This window comes from Idiotropiscis lumnitzeri, chromosome 1, assembly GCF_059441095.1.
Source record: "Idiotropiscis lumnitzeri isolate Australia: NSW breed Sydney's pygmy pipehorse chromosome 1, RoL_Ilum_1.0, whole genome shotgun sequence".
In the NCBI taxonomy this organism is placed as follows: Eukaryota; Metazoa; Chordata; class Actinopteri; order Syngnathiformes; family Syngnathidae; genus Idiotropiscis; species Idiotropiscis lumnitzeri.
This window is the reverse complement of record NC_142391.1, coordinates 794495-814856: the sequence shown is the minus strand read 5'-3', so window position 1 is coordinate 814856 and position 20362 is coordinate 794495. Positions and strand designations below refer to the sequence as shown.

General features: G+C 47.8%; 1 protein-coding gene across 5 annotated transcripts; it reads right to left on the bottom strand.

Moving 5' to 3' along the window:
• Positions 1 to 30: 30 nt before the first annotated feature.
• On the bottom strand, positions 31 to 19628 carry arid4a (AT-rich interaction domain 4A). 5 transcript variants are annotated; one of them, XM_088308455.1, is made up of 25 exons: positions 19426 to 19628; positions 17824 to 17881; positions 17649 to 17759; positions 15293 to 15358; positions 15131 to 15221; positions 14967 to 15046; positions 13955 to 14049; positions 13438 to 13567; positions 13289 to 13368; positions 12339 to 12415; positions 11976 to 12157; positions 11683 to 11755; positions 11487 to 11581; positions 10865 to 10962; positions 10585 to 10798; positions 8485 to 8705; positions 6958 to 7119; positions 6651 to 6732; positions 6367 to 6583; positions 5314 to 5379; positions 2773 to 4011; positions 2600 to 2704; positions 1368 to 1520; positions 1105 to 1251; positions 31 to 1041 (listed from the first exon to the last, which is right to left on the bottom strand). In XM_088308455.1, the coding sequence occupies exons 2-25, from the start codon at positions 17827 to 17829 to the stop codon at positions 938 to 940; spliced, it is 3894 nt and encodes a 1297-aa protein (XP_088164581.1). In that variant the 5' UTR covers positions 17830 to 17881; positions 19426 to 19628; the 3' UTR covers positions 31 to 937. The 5 variants fall into 5 exon arrangements, with proteins under 5 accessions (XP_088164581.1, XP_088164589.1, XP_088164598.1 ...); XM_088308463.1 differs by having other exon boundaries at positions 1368 to 1517; XM_088308472.1 differs by having other exon boundaries at positions 6657 to 6732.
• Between the last annotated feature and the right edge of the window lie 734 nt (positions 19629 to 20362).

Here is a 20362-nt window from a genome sequence, read left to right as displayed (position 1 = left end):
CCACTCCTCTCCCACACACGGACACACATACATACTTTGGATATTTATTAACTTTATTGGAAACAGGCGCTGCTGCGTCCAGGAAATGTTTCTTTAGCCGTTGGCAGTAGCGTACAAAGTCTTCTCTGAAAAATATTATAAATCATTCTTTACATTTTTGCATTTCATCTTATGTACACAAAATTCCTCAAGTGAAATGGGAAATGCGTGGAGCAGAAACGAGAAGCAGTGAGCGGGCCACAAAATGTCTGACGTCAAGTTGAAGCAAGGAAGTTTTTTTTTTTTTGTCCAATTGGAAATAAAACTTCCAAAGTCCTCATATTCCTCACTCCAACACAACACAAAAAACACCTATTTATTCAACTTTTTCATTTTTTTTCTTAACAAAATAGAAGCTCTAATTTCATAGAAAAGTTAAAAAACATTTTTTCCTTGACTTCAAACTTTTTTGTCAAACAATTATTTGCATAAGCAGCTGTTTTGGCTCCTCCCCCTGAACCTGCAGCTGAACTTTGACCTCTCCCAAAAGAGTTCAAACTGACAAAGCAAACGGGTAAGAGGGGGGGAAGAAGTGATGAGCAGGATGTACAGAGGAACAACTAAGTAAAAAAAAAAAAAAAAAAAAAAAAGCAGGAGGAAGTGAGGGCAGAGGAGGGGAAAAATGAAGACCGTGAATGACCGGATGAAAAAAACAAGTCATGTGTCAAAAAGTGAATTATTTAAAAAGTGAAGAGATAAGGGCAGGAAATCGAGAGGAAGGGAATTAAGAAAGGCAGGAGGTTTTTAAAAAACAAAACAGGAAGTGCTCTATGGCTGCCAAAGTGTCAAACAGGAAGTCGGTCCTTTTCTGTGGTCCGTTGTATTCCCCCGCTGCACTCGAGTGTCGGTCGGGCGGGCGGCATCTGACCGTCTCTGGCGGTTGCGGGCGGGCGTGTCATCACCTGCACTCCACAGCCAAGGTGCTCTGAGCGGGCGAGGCAGAGGATGGACTCATCGCCGCGTCCGAGGAACCGGAGGACGTGGACGCCGAGGTGTTGGACACTGACGGGGATCGACACGAGGCGCTTAGAGAGCACTTGCGCGTGACGACTTGCTTCTCCTTACCTTCCCGCTCCTTCTTTTTTAAGCGCTTCCTCCGTCTGTCAATGGACGCCACCTCCGACTTGAGGCTCATGTAGTATTTCTTGATCTCCTGCAGCTTGTCCTGCAGGAAGGAGATCCTCTCGCTGCTCGTCATGCTATCCAGGGAGTCTGAACGGGAAAACGCAGTCAGTCACGTGAGAAAAAAAAAATCCATGAGAGCCACAACGAACTGTTGTTTTCGTGCCGTCCCATCGTCAAAGTGTGCGAGCGTGTACACGCGTTACCGAGCTTGAAGGTCCACTTGTAGGCTCGCTGCGGGGAGGTGGCGCTATGCTTCTCTTTGGCGTGCGGCGACCCGGCGCCAGGACAGCGAGACTTGTTGGACTTTGACAAAGATGAAAGATGAGACTGGTCCTCGCTGTCGCTGCTGTGACCTGCTGGGAGGAAAGAGGAGGAGTCATGTTAGAAAGTGATATCATGGCATCTTTAGCGCCAAAAGAAAGGACACGGAAGGACAAGGAGGAGGAGTAGGGATGGAACAATTCACTCACGCCTCCATTCAATTTGTTTTTGTTCCTTATTTTTTCTGTTTTCGCTAAAACCAACCAAAAAACGCAATAGGCATTGTTTGGCGCAAGCGTGTAAATAAATGGAACCCGTTTCATATGATATATCGAATTTCAAACTCGCCCGTTTGCTCTCTGCCTCCCACAGTGATTTTTTTTTTTTTTTGGTGAGCTCTTCATTTCTGTGCCATATTAGTTAGTCGCCAGTTGCTCGTTTTCGTATTTGTTAGTATTGGGTATGTTTAGTTTGCCTGGCAGCTTTTGCTGACTTTTGATTGGGACCCGTTTTTTGTTTAATATCCGGCAAATAGCTTTTGGCCTTTTTATGATTAAACGGGTGGGCGCGGAGCGATGCTGGGGAGGCGCGTGCTAACCTGGGAAACATCCTTTTTTTCCCGCCGTAGTACGGTTGGACGATGTATCGAAATTGCAATCTCAGACAATGCAAATTTGAGATGGTCAAAGCTGCGCTTTGTGTGCTCCTAGTTGACGCAATAGGTCACGCAGTACTGATTAAAAAAAAATAAATAAATAAAAAAAGCGTCGCCCAGTCGCCGGTTGTCCCGGCAGTCATTTCTTTGGCCGCCAAGCTATCTTGTAAGAGCTTTCTTTGTACTATCTCCAAGTCCGTGCGCAGCAGCAGCAGCAACGAGCTGCGCGACGACCCCGCTCACAAGAAGCGTTCCAAACGAGGCGTGCTCATCGCTAAAATGAATTACAGAGAAAGAAGGGCTTCGATGTACGCTCGACTTTTCGGACGGAAAATAATTGAGCAGCAACGCTTTAGGGAGACAATAAATATCAGCATATCATCGCCATTGCACGATTCAACATTTGGTATCGCGTGCGTTTCCAATATTGCGTCATTACCCCAAAGTGTGCGGTGATGGTGGACGAGGAAAGACAAGAAAGATGCCGATGGCCAAAAGTTGCCTTGCCAGGGACCTCACCTGTGCCGTTCTTGTCAGTCTTGACGGGCCCACTGGCGCGCTTGTGGTTCCGTCTGGGTTTCTTGGCGACGGGGCTTAACTGACACTCCGACAGACGCTTCTGAGCTGAGGGGGAAACATTGACAAGGGTTACCGGACATTCACCTTTCACAAGTGGGCCGCGCCGCACCAACCTCGGGCCTCCTGTGACACCACGACATCTGGACTGGACCGGGCGTCCGCCTCCTTCTCTCTGCCGGCCGCCGCCGCCACCACCACCACCTCGGCCTCCATCTCCATGTCGGGTTTCAGACTGGCCGGGCAGAGGGCGCAGCTCAAGACGGCGTCGGCGAGGAAGGGGCGGTGGGGCGACGGCGGCTGGGGCGGGTGCTCCCTGGCGATGAGGAGGAGGGGCTCCGAGGAAGAGGTGGGTTTGTCCTTGTCGTCGGGCTCATCGAGGTCTACTTCGTGGCACAGTAATGCCTCGGCGCCCATTTGCGGCTCCTCGCTTGGGGCGGGCCTTAGGGCCTCCTGGGCCAGTGGCGGTGTGGCGAGCTCCTCTTCGGGCCGTTCCTTTAACTCCTCGTCAACTTGTCCTTGCACCTGGTCGGCCCCCACTACTTTATGGCTCCTTCGTTCCGAATCGGCGGCACGCGGGGGGGACGAGAAGGACTTTGGTGACACGATGGCGCCAACCTTGGTGGGGCTCACTGAAGACTTTGGGGAGGCGGGTGTAACCTCTTCTTGCTTCCTTTCTGGGCCGAGCTTAAGCTCCGGCTTTTCCTCCTCGTCCTCCTCCTCCTCCTCACTTGCGGAGTCTGTGTCTGAGGGCGTGGCGGTCGGGGAGGGGCCCGGCGGTTCTGGGAAGAGGCACGGCGCGGGGAGGCAGTGGAGGACCACCATTGGTTCATCCTGTCTCTTCAGGACACTGCGAGGAGGAGGCAGTGGAGGGTCAGGAGCGGTGGGGGCGGGCAGACTGGCAATTTTAGGCGGAGTTACACTGTTGTGGTCTTTGAGTGTGGGCGGCGACAAAGGTGGCGTCTTGAGGTCTTTTGACGGTGCAGCAGGGTTGTCCCGCAGCTCGTCGTGCTGAGGGGACGCCCTGCACGGGGGAGAGGTGGGGCACACCGTTTCCTGCTCATCTGTCAGCTCGTCCTTCACTTTCAGAGCTTCCTCTGCCGGGTTCTCCTCATCTTCCGAGGGAATCGCGAGCTTGGCGGCGTCGTCGTCCTGCGGCGTGCCGGGACGAGGGGACATGACGGGAGGTTGAGCCATTGGCGGGACATCGGCCTCGTTTGACTCTCCCTCTTTTACTTCAGATGCATCAATCTCCTCCCACTCCTTTTCCTTCTCGGGCCTCCCCTGCCACAGCGACAGCTTCTTGTCCGGCGGCTCTTCTGATTCGCTGTCCACCGTCGAGTTCCCAGAATCCTCTGCGGGGTGAGCACAGGATGGTACCGTTAGGATGACGTGGAGGAACTAAAAGCGTGAGATGGACTCACTCTCCCCCTCGCACACACATTTACATGCATACGTTCACAAACACGTACGCTAGGGACGGAACGATTGACTCAAGCCCCGAATTGATTTTCTTTATTTATTTTGAAATTACTGCCACGCTCGTCTCTGTGCGCTTGTGTGATGCTGCAGCGGTCCACAAACAAAATACGCATTGATGTTCAGTGCAAGCGTGTCAATGTTTCGTGCATTTTGAATGCAACCAAAAGCTATGCACCATGACGAGTGTACACACTCTTACCTAGGGGCAACTTGGAGTTTTCATTCAACCTGCCGTGCATGTTTTTGGAATGTGGGAGGAAACCGGAGTACCCGGAGGAAACCCACGCAGGCACGGGGAGAACATGCAAACTCCACACAGGAAGGTCGGAATCGAACCCACGACCTCTGCACTGTGAGGCCATCGTGCTAACCAGTCGTCCACCGTGCCGATATGTGCCAAATGATTCAATAAAATATAAAAATAAATGCTTCACGGTTCCGTGCACGCGGTCATACGACAAGTATGTCTAAGGGGGGAAAAAAAAAAACGCCCGAGATCACGCGACCGCCATGTTTGTTGTTAGAAGAAGAAATCGATCAAAACCAACGAAGAAAAGTGGCGCGTGCGCATAAAAACATGGCGCTAGAGGAGCCATTGGCCCGATCCAAATCAGCCGAGTGGGAATATTTCAGTTGATTACAACGGCGACGAGTGCGAGTGGTGGACCGAACGAGAAGAATTGCGAGTCGGCGTCGCTTGACCTTCGTGCGGATGTTGCAACTAATAGTTCCAAAATGCGAACACACGTGAGACGGCATCACCCCGATATGCCAGTAAAAAAGTAAGCCGCCCCACAGCAACACTTCAAGCAACCCGGAGAAGTGAAAGCAGACAGCTCAACAAATGACGGGCGCCCAGTCGACCCACACATGAAAGGAGGTTTACCTGTTTATTTTTGGGGAATTATTATTCATGATTGCCCCGAGTTCTTTTTTGTTTTTATGATATTTGGTGCTTTTAGAGCAGGGAGTGTAATTGTAACTTGCTATCTGTTAAAACTAAATTAAAAAAATGACTTTTTGTTGCTTTTTGCTCGCAGCCCGCCTGGAAATCGATGGCAGTTTACTTGAAGTAGATTCAAGTTCATCAGGTTTTTGTTTTTTTTTCTTACTAAAGTCAAAGAGTCGAACCAATAGTCTGTTTCGCAAACGCCAAATGACAGCCTACGACTCACCGTTTGAGGCGCGGTCCGAGTCGTACATCCCGGATGTCCTCCTGGTCCTCCTGATGCGTGGCGCGTCTACAGAAACACGGATGAAAAACATCAAAGATGGAGGATGAAACATTAGAGCCGTTCACAATCATGTACTCATTTCCTACCTACTGGAAAACTCTTTCAGAAAACATGCGATCAGGTAGCGTGTCCAGCAAAGTGTCAATTTTGTCCGGCTCAACGGGTAGCGACACACAAGCATGCCCGAAGCGCATTGTTGCCAAAGACGCGTCAGACTCGCGGCGCCAATATCAGGACTTATGTAAGACTCGACTTGGCTTTGAATTGTGACGCTATTTATTTAAACGAAAAATGACCATTTTGAGGTCATATGCAGGCCAGAAACGTGTCCACCTGTGAGGCATTCAGACTCAAGGAGGATCTCTTTCGGCAAATCGGGAAGAAGACAATGGCAAAGGGTGACTCAAAGAGACGCTTGGAAATCGGACACAGGTAAAGCAGCTTGCGCAGCCTCACAGCGTCGCTCACCAAAAGTTGGTCAAAGTCACTTACGCATTTAAGTGAGGAGGCAAAATGGAAACTGGAATCCATCCCAATGACTATCTGCAACAGCGAGTGTGCATGTCTATGCAGACTCCACCGCAAATGTGTCGAGTGTGTTTTGTGCGGCCGCCATATTGGATGGGGCACAGTCTGATACAGGTAAAAACATTTTATCATCATTCCTGTAGTTTTGCCCCCCCCCCACCACAGTAAATTGGCACTTATTTGAACCTCGAAGATTACGACTTGAGAATGATTTGCCACACCCTCCCACTTCTGCTCGTTGCGTCAGAATGCGCGACAAAGTGCGTTTCACGTGATGTTCATTCATCCAAGTTACCGTGAATTGTGCACTTTAGCCAACTTCCAGAAGAACATGCTTCTGTTCATTTCAAATGTTGCTAACTTCACAGCAGTCACTGGCTGATCACGACAAAACTCCTCACTAAATGGGGCCAAGTGTAGCGGCCGCAAATGTCTTTTCACGTTAGTGACGTTGACGTGGCTTACTGTCGCCGTTGGACATGTTGGGTGGTGTCTCCGTGCGGACGTTCTTGCCGTTGGGCCGCCCCTCGCCGCTTGGCGTCTTGCGGCCGGGTGGCGCGGTACGGATCTGGGGGCGCCCTCGCTTGGCCGCCGTGGGTTTGGGCGATGGCATCAGCGGAGGGGTGGCCATCAACGCCGCCATGGGAACCTTGTCTTCCGCCTTGTCAGCCTCGTCTTTACTCTAGCAGCAAAGTTGAGATGTCATCAATAGACTGAGCGGAGCCAAAAGGAACCAAATGGAAGCTCACCTTCACCTTCTTCCTGGTTCTCTTCCGGGTTCCTTTCTCGGCGGGCCAGATGATGCGGTCGGCCTTCACCCATTCGTCGTACCTGCGGGGAAACGCGCTGGTGAGTGCCACGGGTGGGAGTATGTCACCTAGGTGAGAGTCAGGGTTGGCAATTAAGAAAAAAAAATGTTTGCAATGTTTACGGGGTGCGTCTCTTCCTGCTCACATTTCTTTTATCCAAACAGTGAGCACCACAACATGAGAATTGCGACAAAAAACCTTTTCACGTTTTTGCGAACCTGCTCGACGTCGGTTGCTGCGGACTCACCGGACGTTCCAGCCGTAATAGTGCACCAGGTAGAAGGGTTCTCCGTTGTCGGTGTCAGTCTTCTTGATGTGAGCCTCGTAAATCTTTTGCGTCTTTCCTCGGCCGTACTTCACTCTCACCTTCGTTCCCGTCAAGGCGTCGCCATCCCCCTCGTCCTCACTCCTGAACACAATTTTTAATCGCAAAAAATGTAAGCAAATCAAACAACCACCTAAGTGGAAATGTGCTCCCCCATACCACGCTGGGGGGGCGTAGCACGAGGAGCAGACCAAATAAGATCCAAGGGCTAAATTGCCAAATAATGAGTTAATATCGTTTTACATTGAGTATTTTTTGACTAGATTTTCAACATTTAACATCACACAAGTGTTGAAAAAAGTGTACCCCGATTAAAAACTCAGTTTGTCCGGGACCCATCATGCATTTTTTCAAAATTTTTCCCGACAATTTTCTTCGGGTCAAGGCCTACCAGACTCAGCATTTTCCGCAAATCTCGTCACGTTGCCAACGGTACTTTGGCTGATGAGTTGAATTTGTTCCGTGACCAATCAAGTTTGTAACTCAATTTAATTGCATGTCAAATCATGCTTCCTCATTCAGATGAATTGAAATATCGTCACTCTGTTCAAGCACCGAGCAAAAAAAAATAAATCAATCAATAAATAATTAGAACAAGAGAAAATGTATTGCAATGTGTTGGAAAGTCAAGAAATAAACTGCCTTTACATCGCGCAAGATAAACGCACACAAGTACCGTATTAAAAGGTGCAGGCACGGGAAAACATACGCTAGCATGCATGCAGACAAAAACACGTTTTTAAGAAGTCAATGAGAACAAAACAGAGTTTGGTTGTACTTTATGCAAGTATTTAACATGACAGGTTCCCGCTCTTCTCGTTGTTGTGCGGCTTTTGCAAAAGCTCAAACATTAGCGGACAATGTGGCAAAAAGTTAGTTCAAGCATCCACAAATCGTGGCGGAACTCACCAGGGGTTCCCCCCATCCATCGAGTTCACTTCCAACGGAAAGATGGCAAGCTTCGAGTTCTTTTGTGGCACTGCAGTAACTACCGGCGCCGTGCCTACAGCGGCCTCTTTCACAAGCGCTTTTTCTCGATATGAGCATCGTGTCGGCAGGCGATGCTCCCAAGTCGGTCAAGTGGAGCGCTCATCGAAGTCACAACAACATTTACACATTTTGGAACTCACTGAAAACTAAGGTACAGGTTTGTGTTGGAGTGCTTTAAGTGGGCGTGGCCTTGTGACTGTCATGAGCTCAAACTTCATCTTCGCTTAACCTTTTTATTTAGCGTCAGCGTGTCCTCTATCCTCCGAGTGAGTGTGGTCATTTTGCATTTGACTTTTGTCCAGTTCAACAATTGGGACAGAGTATGAATTAATCAATGACGACGCCCCCCAACTTCACTCTAAGGCTCTCAAATAAAATTTGTGCTTGCGAAAAATAAAATAAAACAAAAAATAAGACCGCAAGATGGACCGTAAATTCTGAGTGCACAATGAAGCCCACCTGGCTCCCAGTCGCCTTTCCCGCTCGTCGTCGTCCTCCTCATCCTCGTCTTCATCTTCATCCTGCTCCTCTTCCTCCTCGTCTTCCTCAGAGCCTCTGTCGGAACCATCGAGACGTCGCCGGCTGCGCCGCCGAGCGTCCCTCGGCTCGTCGCCGTTGTCGTTTCCTCCCTTGTTGGGCGACTCCAACTTGGCCGCTGTGGCGCCGCCTCGCCTTCTCCCCTGCACGGGTTGAGATGGAGGACGTCAGAGATGAAGGTGCAGAGATGTGTGTGTTTTGCTGCAGCATAATATCACATTTATTAAGGCTGTGAAATAAATCCAATTTTAATCACATTACACTCAACAATTCCAAAATTGACAATCATAAAAGAAAAAACAATTATAAAATACAGTATTATTATTATACGTGGAACATTGTTTTACAAAGTCTAAAACTATAGTAAGAATACTTCAGAGTTCAAATTTGATTGTTTTTATTCAAATTTAAATGTTAAAACAGTTCTCCGGCAATTTATAGGTGCGGCACATTTTTTATTTGAAAATAACTTTTTTATTTAAAAAATCCAATCCAAAAGGAACTTCAAATAATTTGATTTGGGTTCAAATTGTTTACTGTATTTTCGGGACCATAGGCCACACTTAAAAGTCCCAAATCTTCCCCAAAACAAACGAGGCGCCTTGTCATGCGATGCGCCTATTCTACCAGGGGTGTCAAACTCCAGTCCTCGAGGGCCGTTGTCCTGCATGTTTTCCATCTCTCCCAGCTGCAACCCACCTGATTCAAATGAGCAGGATACTTATCAGGCTTCTTCAGAGCTTGCTGATGAGCTGATCATTTGAATCAGGTGGGTTGCAGCCGGGAGAGATTGAAAGCATGCAGGAAAGCGGCCCTCCAGGACTGGATCTTGACACCCCTGCTATAGACTGAACAACTCTCTCGACCATCGAACCTTTTTCCGGGTAATCGGGGTGCAAGTTAGCACACTCTGCTGGCCAAGGTCTGAGACATCTATGTGACAAATACATGATGTGAAGATGATGGCGTAGGAGAAAGCTGGACAAAAGGGCAGCCGTCCACAATGTCGTAGTCTGTCTTATCATTCACGTTATTGCAAGCATGAAACATCACAGCTTTAGACAACAGACTGCAAAAATATAAAAAATAAATAAATAAAAACACACTGCCCAAAGCACACCACTCACATCTCTCTAAACAGCCATGTGATTGGCTGAGGCTGCGCGGCTTTTAAGAAGCCATTGCTGTCATCTTTTTGGGTTATTTTATTTCTTTTGGCGATAGGAATGACATGAGACATACATGCTTTGTGTTCATCTTATTTCTTTGTTTCATTGTTTGCTTGCATGCTGTTCAGAGATATTTTTGGTTTTGATTTGAAACTGTGACTCCAAGGAATGTGGCGAACAGTGAAATCCCTCCCCTGACGTCGATTAGACGTGTTGCCATGACATCTCTCATTGGTCTGAGGTGATGCTTCTGACAGCGATCCCTTATTCACGTGAGTACTGGTGAGCTTGTATGCGCGAGCTAGCCAGGAGGAGTAGTAAATACGGAAATAGCACCCTCAACTGGCGTAAAAATACCGTACATTTAAACAGTTCTCTTTTTTAGCCAAAAAAATAAAATAAATACATTTGTTTGCTTGAGCCAACTTGACCTTGAGTAATTTGCCACTCAGGTCAGACGTCCAAGTCTGCATACTCCTTTCGTCTATTGCAATGAAACAGGAGAGGCCAACAACCAAGTCGCTACACTTGAACGGAGATGGCTTTCCTTGACCATACAGCCTAACCGTTTATTTCTTGTTCATAAGCGGACTAATTCTTCCAACAGAGTCCGTCAGTTGCTTTCGTACGACCCCGATCCTGACTAGGGTGGGTAGCAAGCGAGCTCGCTCCACTTAGTTTGCAACCCGATGCCAGTAAAAGCAGCCGTGCACATCACCGAGGATGTGCTTCCAACTACGGAAGCGAAAGCGAGATAGATAGAAAGGGACAAATGAAGAGAGCAATAGATCCGTCTGTCCGTCTCGTCTCGACACCGGTGACAAACTTGACGGCAGTGGTGGCGGCGACTCACCCTGGGGGACGTCTGCTTGCTCTTGGGCTTGTCCTTGTCGCTTTCGCTCTCTGACTCGGCGTTCTCGTCTTCACTTTTGTGCGCCGTCATGCTGAACTCTGTCCTGGAGGTCCTGGGAATGGTGTGCGCTTTAAGGGAGCGCGGGTTGTTGTGGTGGATGGTCCTGAAGGTGATGCAGGCCGAGCGGCAGTACTCCTCGAAGCCAAAAAGGTACCTGCGAGGGGGATCGGGTGGTCAACGGTTGCCCGCGCGGCCGGCATGCCAAGTCCCCAACGCTTACTTCTTGTATGCCGTCTTGACGTTATACGACGCCGCTGAGTTGAGGATGGGGATGCCAAGATCCATGTAGATCTGCTTCCACACTGTGCCACTCTCAATCTGACACACAAACGAGGCGGATTACAATTCTGAAAAGTGTCATCATAGATGCCCTGCTTGTAAGGGACATTTTCGTACATTACGGTCGATAACAGTGAAGACCTCGACCACTGCATTTTATTTTGAAAATCGAGTACGTACAAGAAGCGGCTTCATTATGTCGTTACAATACACCAGAGGTATCTGTGATCGCAAGGGTAGCCATTTTGTTTTAGATCTACACTTAACAGAAACTAGTTTATTTCCACCTTAGCAAAAATAGCTGTTTATCTCAAAACTGACATAAAAAAAAACAAAAAAGGTACTACCCGTCTTCCCCAATACAATTGCAGCCTGTGCAGCTCATTCAGCAAATCTTGAGGAAGCTTCTACTTGGAGTCAATTTGCATGGAAAACACTTCTAGGCCAATAAACGTTAATTCAGTTGTATGATTTCATCAACTCGAGCAGGCCCGCGTACCCGTCTGCAATGCGCCACGTTTGAGCCTTGGCCCACCGTTGGCAAATCCTGATCTAGCGGGTACCTTGCGACAGCCACCGTGTTGAAAGACCAGGCGGAAGAGCTTGAACAGGTTCAAGTCCTTGTAGCCCAACACTGGAGGCTTGTTGATGGGCGTTCCTGCGCGCGCACACACACACACACACACACACACATGCATAAGGTCGGAATAAAGGCATGCACATGTGCAGGTCAGCTGTTCATCATCTGCCCAGACTCACCTCGGTCCTCCATGAATTTGTAGAGCTGCTGCAGGAAGTGATCTCGCTCCTCCGGGTCTGGCTCTTCCTCGGGCTACAAGCACGCACACGCACACGCACACAGGTTAGCCCTGCTTGTGGGCATCTGTACTCAGGAGCGCCCCATGTCCAATGAAAGGGTGGAAATATGATTTGGATGTTGAAATTGATCCTAGGTGGCGCCGCGATTTGGTTGCCACATTTGACAACTTTCCTTGAGGACACAGAGAACACAAGAGAAAGGATTTGGTGAAACCAAGAGAGAGGGCGCTGACCTCCTCTTTGAGTAGCTTCTTCCTCTTCTCTTCCTCGTTGAGGTCCTCGTCCTCGCTCTCCTTCCCCTCCCCGTTGTCGTCGTCTTCGTCGCTGGTGGATGACTCCAAGATCTGACTCATGTCCATCTTCCAAACCTCGGGCACCTCCTTGCGCCTCGCAAAAACCTGAGCCGCCTCAAAGCCTGGAGAGGAGCAGGACGAGGGCAAAAGCGGAGCAAGGTGGAACGGTGGTGAGAAGAGGGAAAAGGAAGGAGGGATCCAGGAAGCGGAGACATGATGACGTGGAGGAAGCCAGACGCAAGGATGAGGACAAGCAAAAGGAAGAGAGAGAGAGAGAAAAAGAAGACAGGAAAGCAGACTGACCGCGTGTGTTGGAAAGTTCCGACTTGTTGATGCTGATGGAGTTGAGGGGATGCACGTCCCTCCTGGAAACCGTGCAGCTGCGGGAAACAGGAAGTAGATCAACAAGACGCTATCCAGAGACGCGACAGCAAAGTCGCCCACACAGTTGCTTTTCACGAGGCAGACGAGTCGATTATCGAGGCGTTAAAAAAATTCCATCCGCCCGTGCGTCTCCTCTTGACGACCGCGCCGCGGTTGTACGGAGCCAATCGCAGGGCACATTCACAACTTTGGCCGATTTAGAGCGCTCAATGAACCTAGCATGCACGTGCAAACTCCACACAGGGACGCCGGAGCCCAGATCGCGGGACTGTGAGGCGGACGTGCTTAAATCAACATGTGATCAACTTTAAAATCCATGACTCGTTCAAATTCGTGAGTTGACCTTCAAACTGTCCCAATGCTCTCAACGCTAAAAATTCTGATTTCAGGATTTGACACCATTTGCTTTGGTTCACTCATTAAACAACACAAAATACTTCTGCAAGATGTTCTTTGCTGAAATGACTGAATGCTTTTTCACTAAATTCGGAACGACTAAAATGCCAATTCGGCACCTCATGGGAAAATCTCGATTCAGGGGAAAAACCACGAACAAAAGAAATCCAAAACCGAGATCAATTTCGATTTCAATGACATGTTCATTATTTTTTTGTTCCCACAAAAGCTTAACTAAGCTACTCGTGAGCCAACCTGATTCGCCTGCGGCACAGAAACGCCATTTTGGGATTTCTTTGTCGCATTTCACCAAATTATTGTCGTCGAACCTTTGGCACAAATAATCCAGAGACATTTATTCGCCCGATGCCCGAGCGCATTACGAACGTGCTCAGGGAACAAGCTCAACTCGCATCTCAAGGCACCGCTGTGTCGCGAGTGGGGAAGCATTCGCGAGATGGACTCAAACTCACAACTTGGAGTCACTGAAGGACCTGACCAGACATTGATCCTTCTTCACCACCAACTCGTCGTTGCAGCTGGGAGACACCACCTAAACACACATCACATCACATCAAGAGGCGTTCACGCACACGTTCTCACACGCCATCGGTGGCTTTACCAAGGCCAGGAACCAGGAGGCCGGCTGGTCCTCTTTCTTGACGCTGCAGACTTTCCCCAGCAGCTCATCGTTGAGTCTTCTGCGGTCATCCTCGTCTTCGCTGGACGAAGACTCATTCTCCTCGTCCGCCCTTAGGGACACCAGGCAGTCAGTGCTCGTGTTGTTTTTGGCAGGCATTTTAGATTTAGTTTTAGTCTTAGTCATTTGGACGAAAATGCTCATTAGTTTTCGTCACATTTAGTCATTCCTATTCGTGACCGTTTTAGTCGACGAAAACTCAAAAAGGTTTTAGTCGCTTTTAGTCGATGGAAGCGCAAAAAAAGTTTGACTAGTTTTTGTAAATTTATTAGACCAAAACTTCATCAAATAACCTCGTTTAGCTCGTCATCGTCTCGTTGTCGTCATGAAGAAAACGAAATATTTTTGTCATCGTTGACAAAAACAACACTGGTCAGTGCCTCCGCTTTTCCGCTCATGCCCCCCTTCCCAAAAAGGACATTTTCCCTCAAAGACTCACACGGCCTGCGAGGAACGACGCCCGCGATTGGACTTCTTTCCAATGACCGGAGTGCCAAAGTGTTCCGGGTTGGTCAGAGGAAGCTGGTCCAGCGTCTGAGGAGGAAGGAGACAGAAAACAATGAGTATGGGGATGACAGGGAGGAGGAAAAATGAAGGACAAGAAAACGAGAAGGAGAAAAATAAGAAGGGAAACAGCTGAGCCGTGAGTGGTTGTTCGTCAAGCCCCGGCAAGAGTGATGTCATTTTCAATCGACACGAAGTGGCAAAATGGCCGCCCCATGACATGGACAAAAAGCGTGCGGATTTTGCCGCTTAACTCACGTTCCACAAATGCTCTATTCAATGAGAATGCCACGTTTAGACTCGTGAAGGGGCAGAGAACATTTCATTGCTAACATTTTTGGGAGGTTGACTTCCCCTTTCTTATCCTGAAGCAGTAACAAACCTGCCATGGTGTTCAGCTCTCACCTTTGCCAACTTCAATGGTATTTTGCGATGAATTACAATTGCTTCACAACTTGTCTTATGGCTAAAATTAGAACAAAAACGCTGACAAAGCCAAGCAGCTTTTTGTCAATAAAGTCACGTTTTGACCCGGCTTATTTCGAGCCTTTTAAAATTCAAGACTTCAGTTATTACTTCCAAATTCTTAAATTCAATACTTTTGAAATCCCGGCGTGAACATGAAAATGGCAATTGTTGAATATCCCATTCGATTTTGTACTGCATTTTTTCCACGTTAAGGCTTCAGGAAAAAAAAAATTTGTTGTTTTTGCACACGGTCACACGAGAACTGGGACAACCACATCATCCTCCAGGGAAGATGCGCATTTGATTAAACAGTCAGAGCACCCTCTAGTGGACAAGAAGCGTAAAGACATCACTTTCTGACAACACCACTTCAACAGCATTGGCCGTTTCATGAGAAATTATGGGAAGGCTCCACGCATTTCTTATTAGGTTTATTCTTTCTGAAAGGGCTAAAATAGTCTCAACGGTCCTGAACTCACCTCGCTTTCTGCAAAGTGACGCTCGCCTTTCAGGCACAAAGACGACCGGCGCAGCGTCTTCTCGTCACCATCGTCAAAAACTGAAAGACACGGCGACACCCGAGTCACTCGCGCATGCAGGCGGTGGCGCAAAGAAGGCGCTCGCTCCATCACACGCAACTCACCGACTGTGTAGAGACTGGCGTCCGTCAGCTTGCTGATGACGGCCTCGCTACACACGCCCTCGTTTGTCTTCACCTCCACCGTGGAGCCCACCTACCAGCACACACACGCACACGTTACGGCCACATCATCATCGACGTCGTCATGGTGATGATGCTTCCTACCCTGAGGGGGCCTTTGACCTCATCATCGTGGACCACCTGGCTGGTGCTCTCCCCTTTCAGGGTCACCTGGAGAGAACCGTCGCAACAACAACAATCATTCTGACACTTTCGCAATTCTCATTGGGCGAAACAACAAAACAAAAGTCATCTGACGACATTGATGACAATTAGATTAGACGTTTGCACTAAACGCTGTGCGATATGGACCAAATTCTACTTTCCCTTAAAATTCCATGAACTCATGGGCAATTTTCTCGGATCTTTTCACCATGTGTTTAGAAAAGACATTTTGCTCAAAACAACAAATGGATCATCTCCAGTTTGGACATTCAAAAAAAAATCTCTTGGTACAACCACCTTTGAAGCAATGTACACTGTTGTTGCGTTCCAGTATAATGTACAAGGTTTCTATCCATATGGACCTATTTGCTGGCTGACGAGCAAACGGCGTGACGACCAATCAAATCACGCTTAATCCAACTGTTACACTAGTGATGCAAGGTAAGGCGCGACCGTAGCCTAGCAACAGCTAAGATAATAGTACACACAGCCAAAAACAATAGTGAATAAATTGTAGACGTTTTTATAGAAAAGTGTCCCCTGCAATAGAAATGGTAGCTCTTCACATGCATCATCGTATGGACGACCGGTACAGTAATCTCTCATTTATCGCGGGGGATGCGTTCCAAAAATAACCCGCGATAAATTTAATCCGCAAAGTAGTCCGCTTTATTTATTTATTAATAATGCATTTGATAAGATGCATGGTTGTGCTTTGTTTGTGCGTGTAGATGGGAACGTGTGGTCAATAAAACAATACAATACACCCCAGTGCTGGTAGCCATGGAAGCGAAACATCTTTTGACCGTTCCCGTAGCGTTCTCACAGTTCAAGTGGATGTTATCCATCCGTTGTGCTCACTGGACTGGGGTGTGAAACTTTTAATACAAGAAAACAAAAGAGTTCCTTTGGGTCCGTGTGAGTGCTAGAACGAAAGTGAAAGCTGTGGATAAAACGACGAGTCAGCCCGACCTTCGACTGCCCGCGCTGATTAACGAAGCTTACGAGAAAAGTGAATTTCTGCCCTTACAGGAGCGTTGTGTATACATGATTGATATGTGAATTATTTGTGAAACTACTATTCCAATTTGTGTTTTTCTGTTGTTGTGTCATTTTCGCGGCGCAGAATGCTGAACACGCTTGTTCAGAGATAAAAGATGATCGACACCCGTTTGAAACTCTCTGCGTCCTGATTCGTAATCCAAGGGGCCGCTACACAGAGTACAAAACCACTGTAAAAAAAAAAAAAAAAAATTCAAATCCGCGATAGGTGCGAGGGATTACTGTACACCGCATCTGCCTTGATAGCATGTCGGGAAAAGGTCCAAAGCAAAATATCGTTCTTGCCTGCAATGTCGTTACTTGCTTGCAAGACAAACGATTCCTAGGACGGCGTTCTCCATCAACAGTGCCAGTGCAGTACGAGATTGGGTCAGTCGCCAAATTTCTTTAATACTTAAATTGAAAAGTTTTCCTGATTTTATTTTAAATCTATCCATAAGAAACAATTTGAAGAGGGGAAAAAAGACAGAACAACAGCTTAAATGATTAGTTTGATTTTACACATGTTTTTTTTTTTTTTTAAATATGTAGACGTATTATTTTCTTAATGGCTTAAAGCCACACTCCGTGGGATTTTGCCCCAAAATATATTCACGGTAACCTTTTCATTTACGACTCACGTATCTTCCAAACAGCACTTAAGCTGTTTACGAGTATTTTTGCAAGCCTCTGGAAAATGATTTGCAGAGTGCGATTGGGTTTTAATATTTGCCGGGCTCTTTCTGCCAATGTGACATCATTCGTGTTCTCGTCGTCATCTCAGAGTGGCGACCGTTTCGCCGCAATGGATTCTACATCTGCTCAGAAGAGACCGCCGTCTAGCACGGCCCAGTTTCTCCGAGAAAGGACAAAAATAAATCAAATGAAAACCATGACACGTGCATGCGAAGAAAGAAGTGCACCGTTACTCAATACTTTGGCTTCCCATGCCTATTAGCGAATGCTAACAGAAAGGGTGGCTGTGTGAGGAATCGCGTAACTTCATTTCACTGGGAAGTGAATAATACGATAAAAAAAAAAACACAATATAAAAATCTAGTCATTCAATTGTAAGGAAATGAGTGAAACCAACACAGCTACTGCATTACCTAGTCGCTATCGTTGATTTTGTGGCTGAAACTGATTTTTGGGGATCTTTTCGGTAACTAGACAGCATTTGCAAGTTCCCATACAATGAATAAATAAGGAGTAAGGAATGAGTGAGTAATTCCACACAAAGATTTTGCCACCTTACCTTGACCTTCACCAGCCTCTTCACAATCTTGATCTTGGCCTCGCAAAAAGCCCCTCGGTACTTGGCACTCACGTCGGTGCCCACCGTCAAGTAGGCGGGCTCATCGGCTGCCTAAAAAACACACAAACATCATCCATAACTATTTTGACATCGCCATCAAGTCCAAAACACTCACCTTCATCTTTTGTGCTTATTTGAGGAAGTCCAGCCCCGAGAGAGCGCTTTGTTGATTGCTGAGACGGATCAAACAAAAATGTGTTAGAAAAGAAGGCAAAATAAGTATACGAGTATTAAACTGCGATGAAAAATAACTATACGCTGCAACACTTGTATCTGCGATCATCTTTGAGTTATTTATGTCTGTGAGGATTCTCAGTCATCACCGTCTCCCTAGGCAACCATCTGACTCATGCAGGATTCAACTTTTGGGGATTACCGTAAACTGAGTTAACTCAGCAAAATGGACTCTTCTTGGTTGTTGAAGATGCGACGTCTTTAAGCCTAGAAAACGGAATTTACCGACAGAACGGATGAGGTGATGCTTCGCGACACCAAAGCCCAAGGTCACTGGACTCTTCTTGGTTGGTGACGATGTTTGGTCTCCAACAACCACAAAGAGTCCAGTTTCCTGGAAATTGCCTTTCAATGTTAAACGAGAAATCTCAGTAACTAAATGGAAGCTTCCAAAGTTGAATCTCGGAATCTTCTTCTCATTGTTTACATCTGTGTAGCGCCTCTTTCACCAATGCAAGTTTCTATCTCGTGTCCTGCATGTCTTGAGATTGGATCCAGAAATAATTAGCTAGAAGAAGATTCCAGATTGTTGAAGATTATAGCCGCAAAGTCTTCTTGGCTGTTGAACTTGTTTTGAATCCGGTGGTCTCAATCGTCCAGTTAATGGAAACCTGCCAAAGTTGAACAGAGGTAACTGAAAGACATTAAAACCAAGACGAATTCAGTTGCCCAGAGAGACCTTGATGACTGAGAAAGTAGCCAGACATAACTAACAAGAATCTCAGGAATAAGGAAAGTCTCGCTCTCTCTTCCTGGTCGGATCAGAACAAATGTCAGATCCCCTTCACTCAAAAATGTCACTTGCCGTTGGAGAGAGCCAATTAGCCAGATCGACCAGGTTGTCCGTGACCGAGCCGAGGAGTTCGCCTTCCCGCTTTGAGCTGGAGCTCCACAGAGAGTCACGTCGCCATGTCAGCTCAGCTAGCGCGGCTAACTTTAGCTCGCACTGCTCTTTCTCCCGAGCGGTTTGATCACGACGGGCGGCGGAAAGCGGGCCAATCGGCGGTCGGACGGCAGTCGAGTAACGGCCAGAAAATCCTCGTGGGTAGAGGCGACGGTGACGGCGGTGGCTGCGTCCGCTTTCCGGCTAGCTTTAGCTAAGCATGCTAAGGAGGCGAGCGAGTTTGTCCGTACATTTAAAGCGTCTTGCTTACGTCCACTGGCTCGTGGGCACAAAAGGAACTAACTTAATAACCGACGACGTCATTAAATGTGACATGAGACGAAAGTCCGTCGCTTTAGATGTTTTCATTTCATAGTCGCCTGTTTGACAAAAGACTCGCATGCACACACACACAAGCTTTCACATTTCTTCAGTGCGAAAACAAGCAGCGGCTGCTGCTCGTGAGCACGACGAAAGCCGACATTTTCTGACACCCGCGCGGCCTCGCAGCTCGCCGGACTGAAGAGTATTCGCGAGCCGGGGGGGGCGACACTTTTCGGGCTGGAAAAACCAAAGCAACATGAATGTTTTTTTACTCACATTCAACGAGGCGTCTTGCTTCCCTCTCGCCTGGGCTTGCGACGCGTTCACACGAACAACAAGCTGTTGAGTCTCGAGCTGTGTTTCCCGTCAGGCTATTGGCAGACAGCTCGGCGCTGGTTGTCAGCGAGCAAAACGATTGGCCAGGGGAATACACGCTTTTAATTGGTCCTAACTGATAGGCTCTCGCTATTGGTCGTTACGAACGCGGCGCCACAAGGGAAATGACGATTTGTGCTGCGCAACTTCCCAATAAGAGGAAGCTTGGTAAGGGGGAACTCGCCATTCGATATGACCATTGGCTGTCCGCGGTTTGTGCGAAGCGGGGAGGCGCGAGGCTATTGGCTGAGCGGGCTTCCTTGTATTGGCAAACCACGCCCTAATACGTGCCGCTCTGCTTTCCGAGCGCCTCAACACACAGCAGACACCGTAGACAAAATAGCCGATTTAACGCCACACGCCTTTCATTCCCTTCTCGACTCAACCGGAGCGATCTAATATTAAACAGTACGCAGTGACGTCACGTTCTCCCACAACGGAAGCACAATTTCTTGAAATCTTTACCGGATGTGACGCTCGGTGCGTGCACGTTCCCGCACAACGCCAAGCGAACACACAAAGTGTGCTTGACTCGACTTTAACGGGAGTGCACGAGCTGCTAGCCACCGGCTCAACATTGCCAAAGCACAGCGATTGATTCTGATCAAAATCGTGTTAAGTCATGTTTGGTGATGCGCATTCCTCAACGTCACGTCACCTCCACAACAAAAAACCCCCACCTGCTCTTGAGCACCCTAACCAAGGTGCTCAAAAAAGACGCTCGTGGATCAGTCACGTGGATGCTTTTCCGTGACAAGAAAACAGACAGGAGGCCATCTATGGTCATTTGTGTGCCATGTTCCACTTGCATCTGACAAACGTGCACCAGGACAGAGGG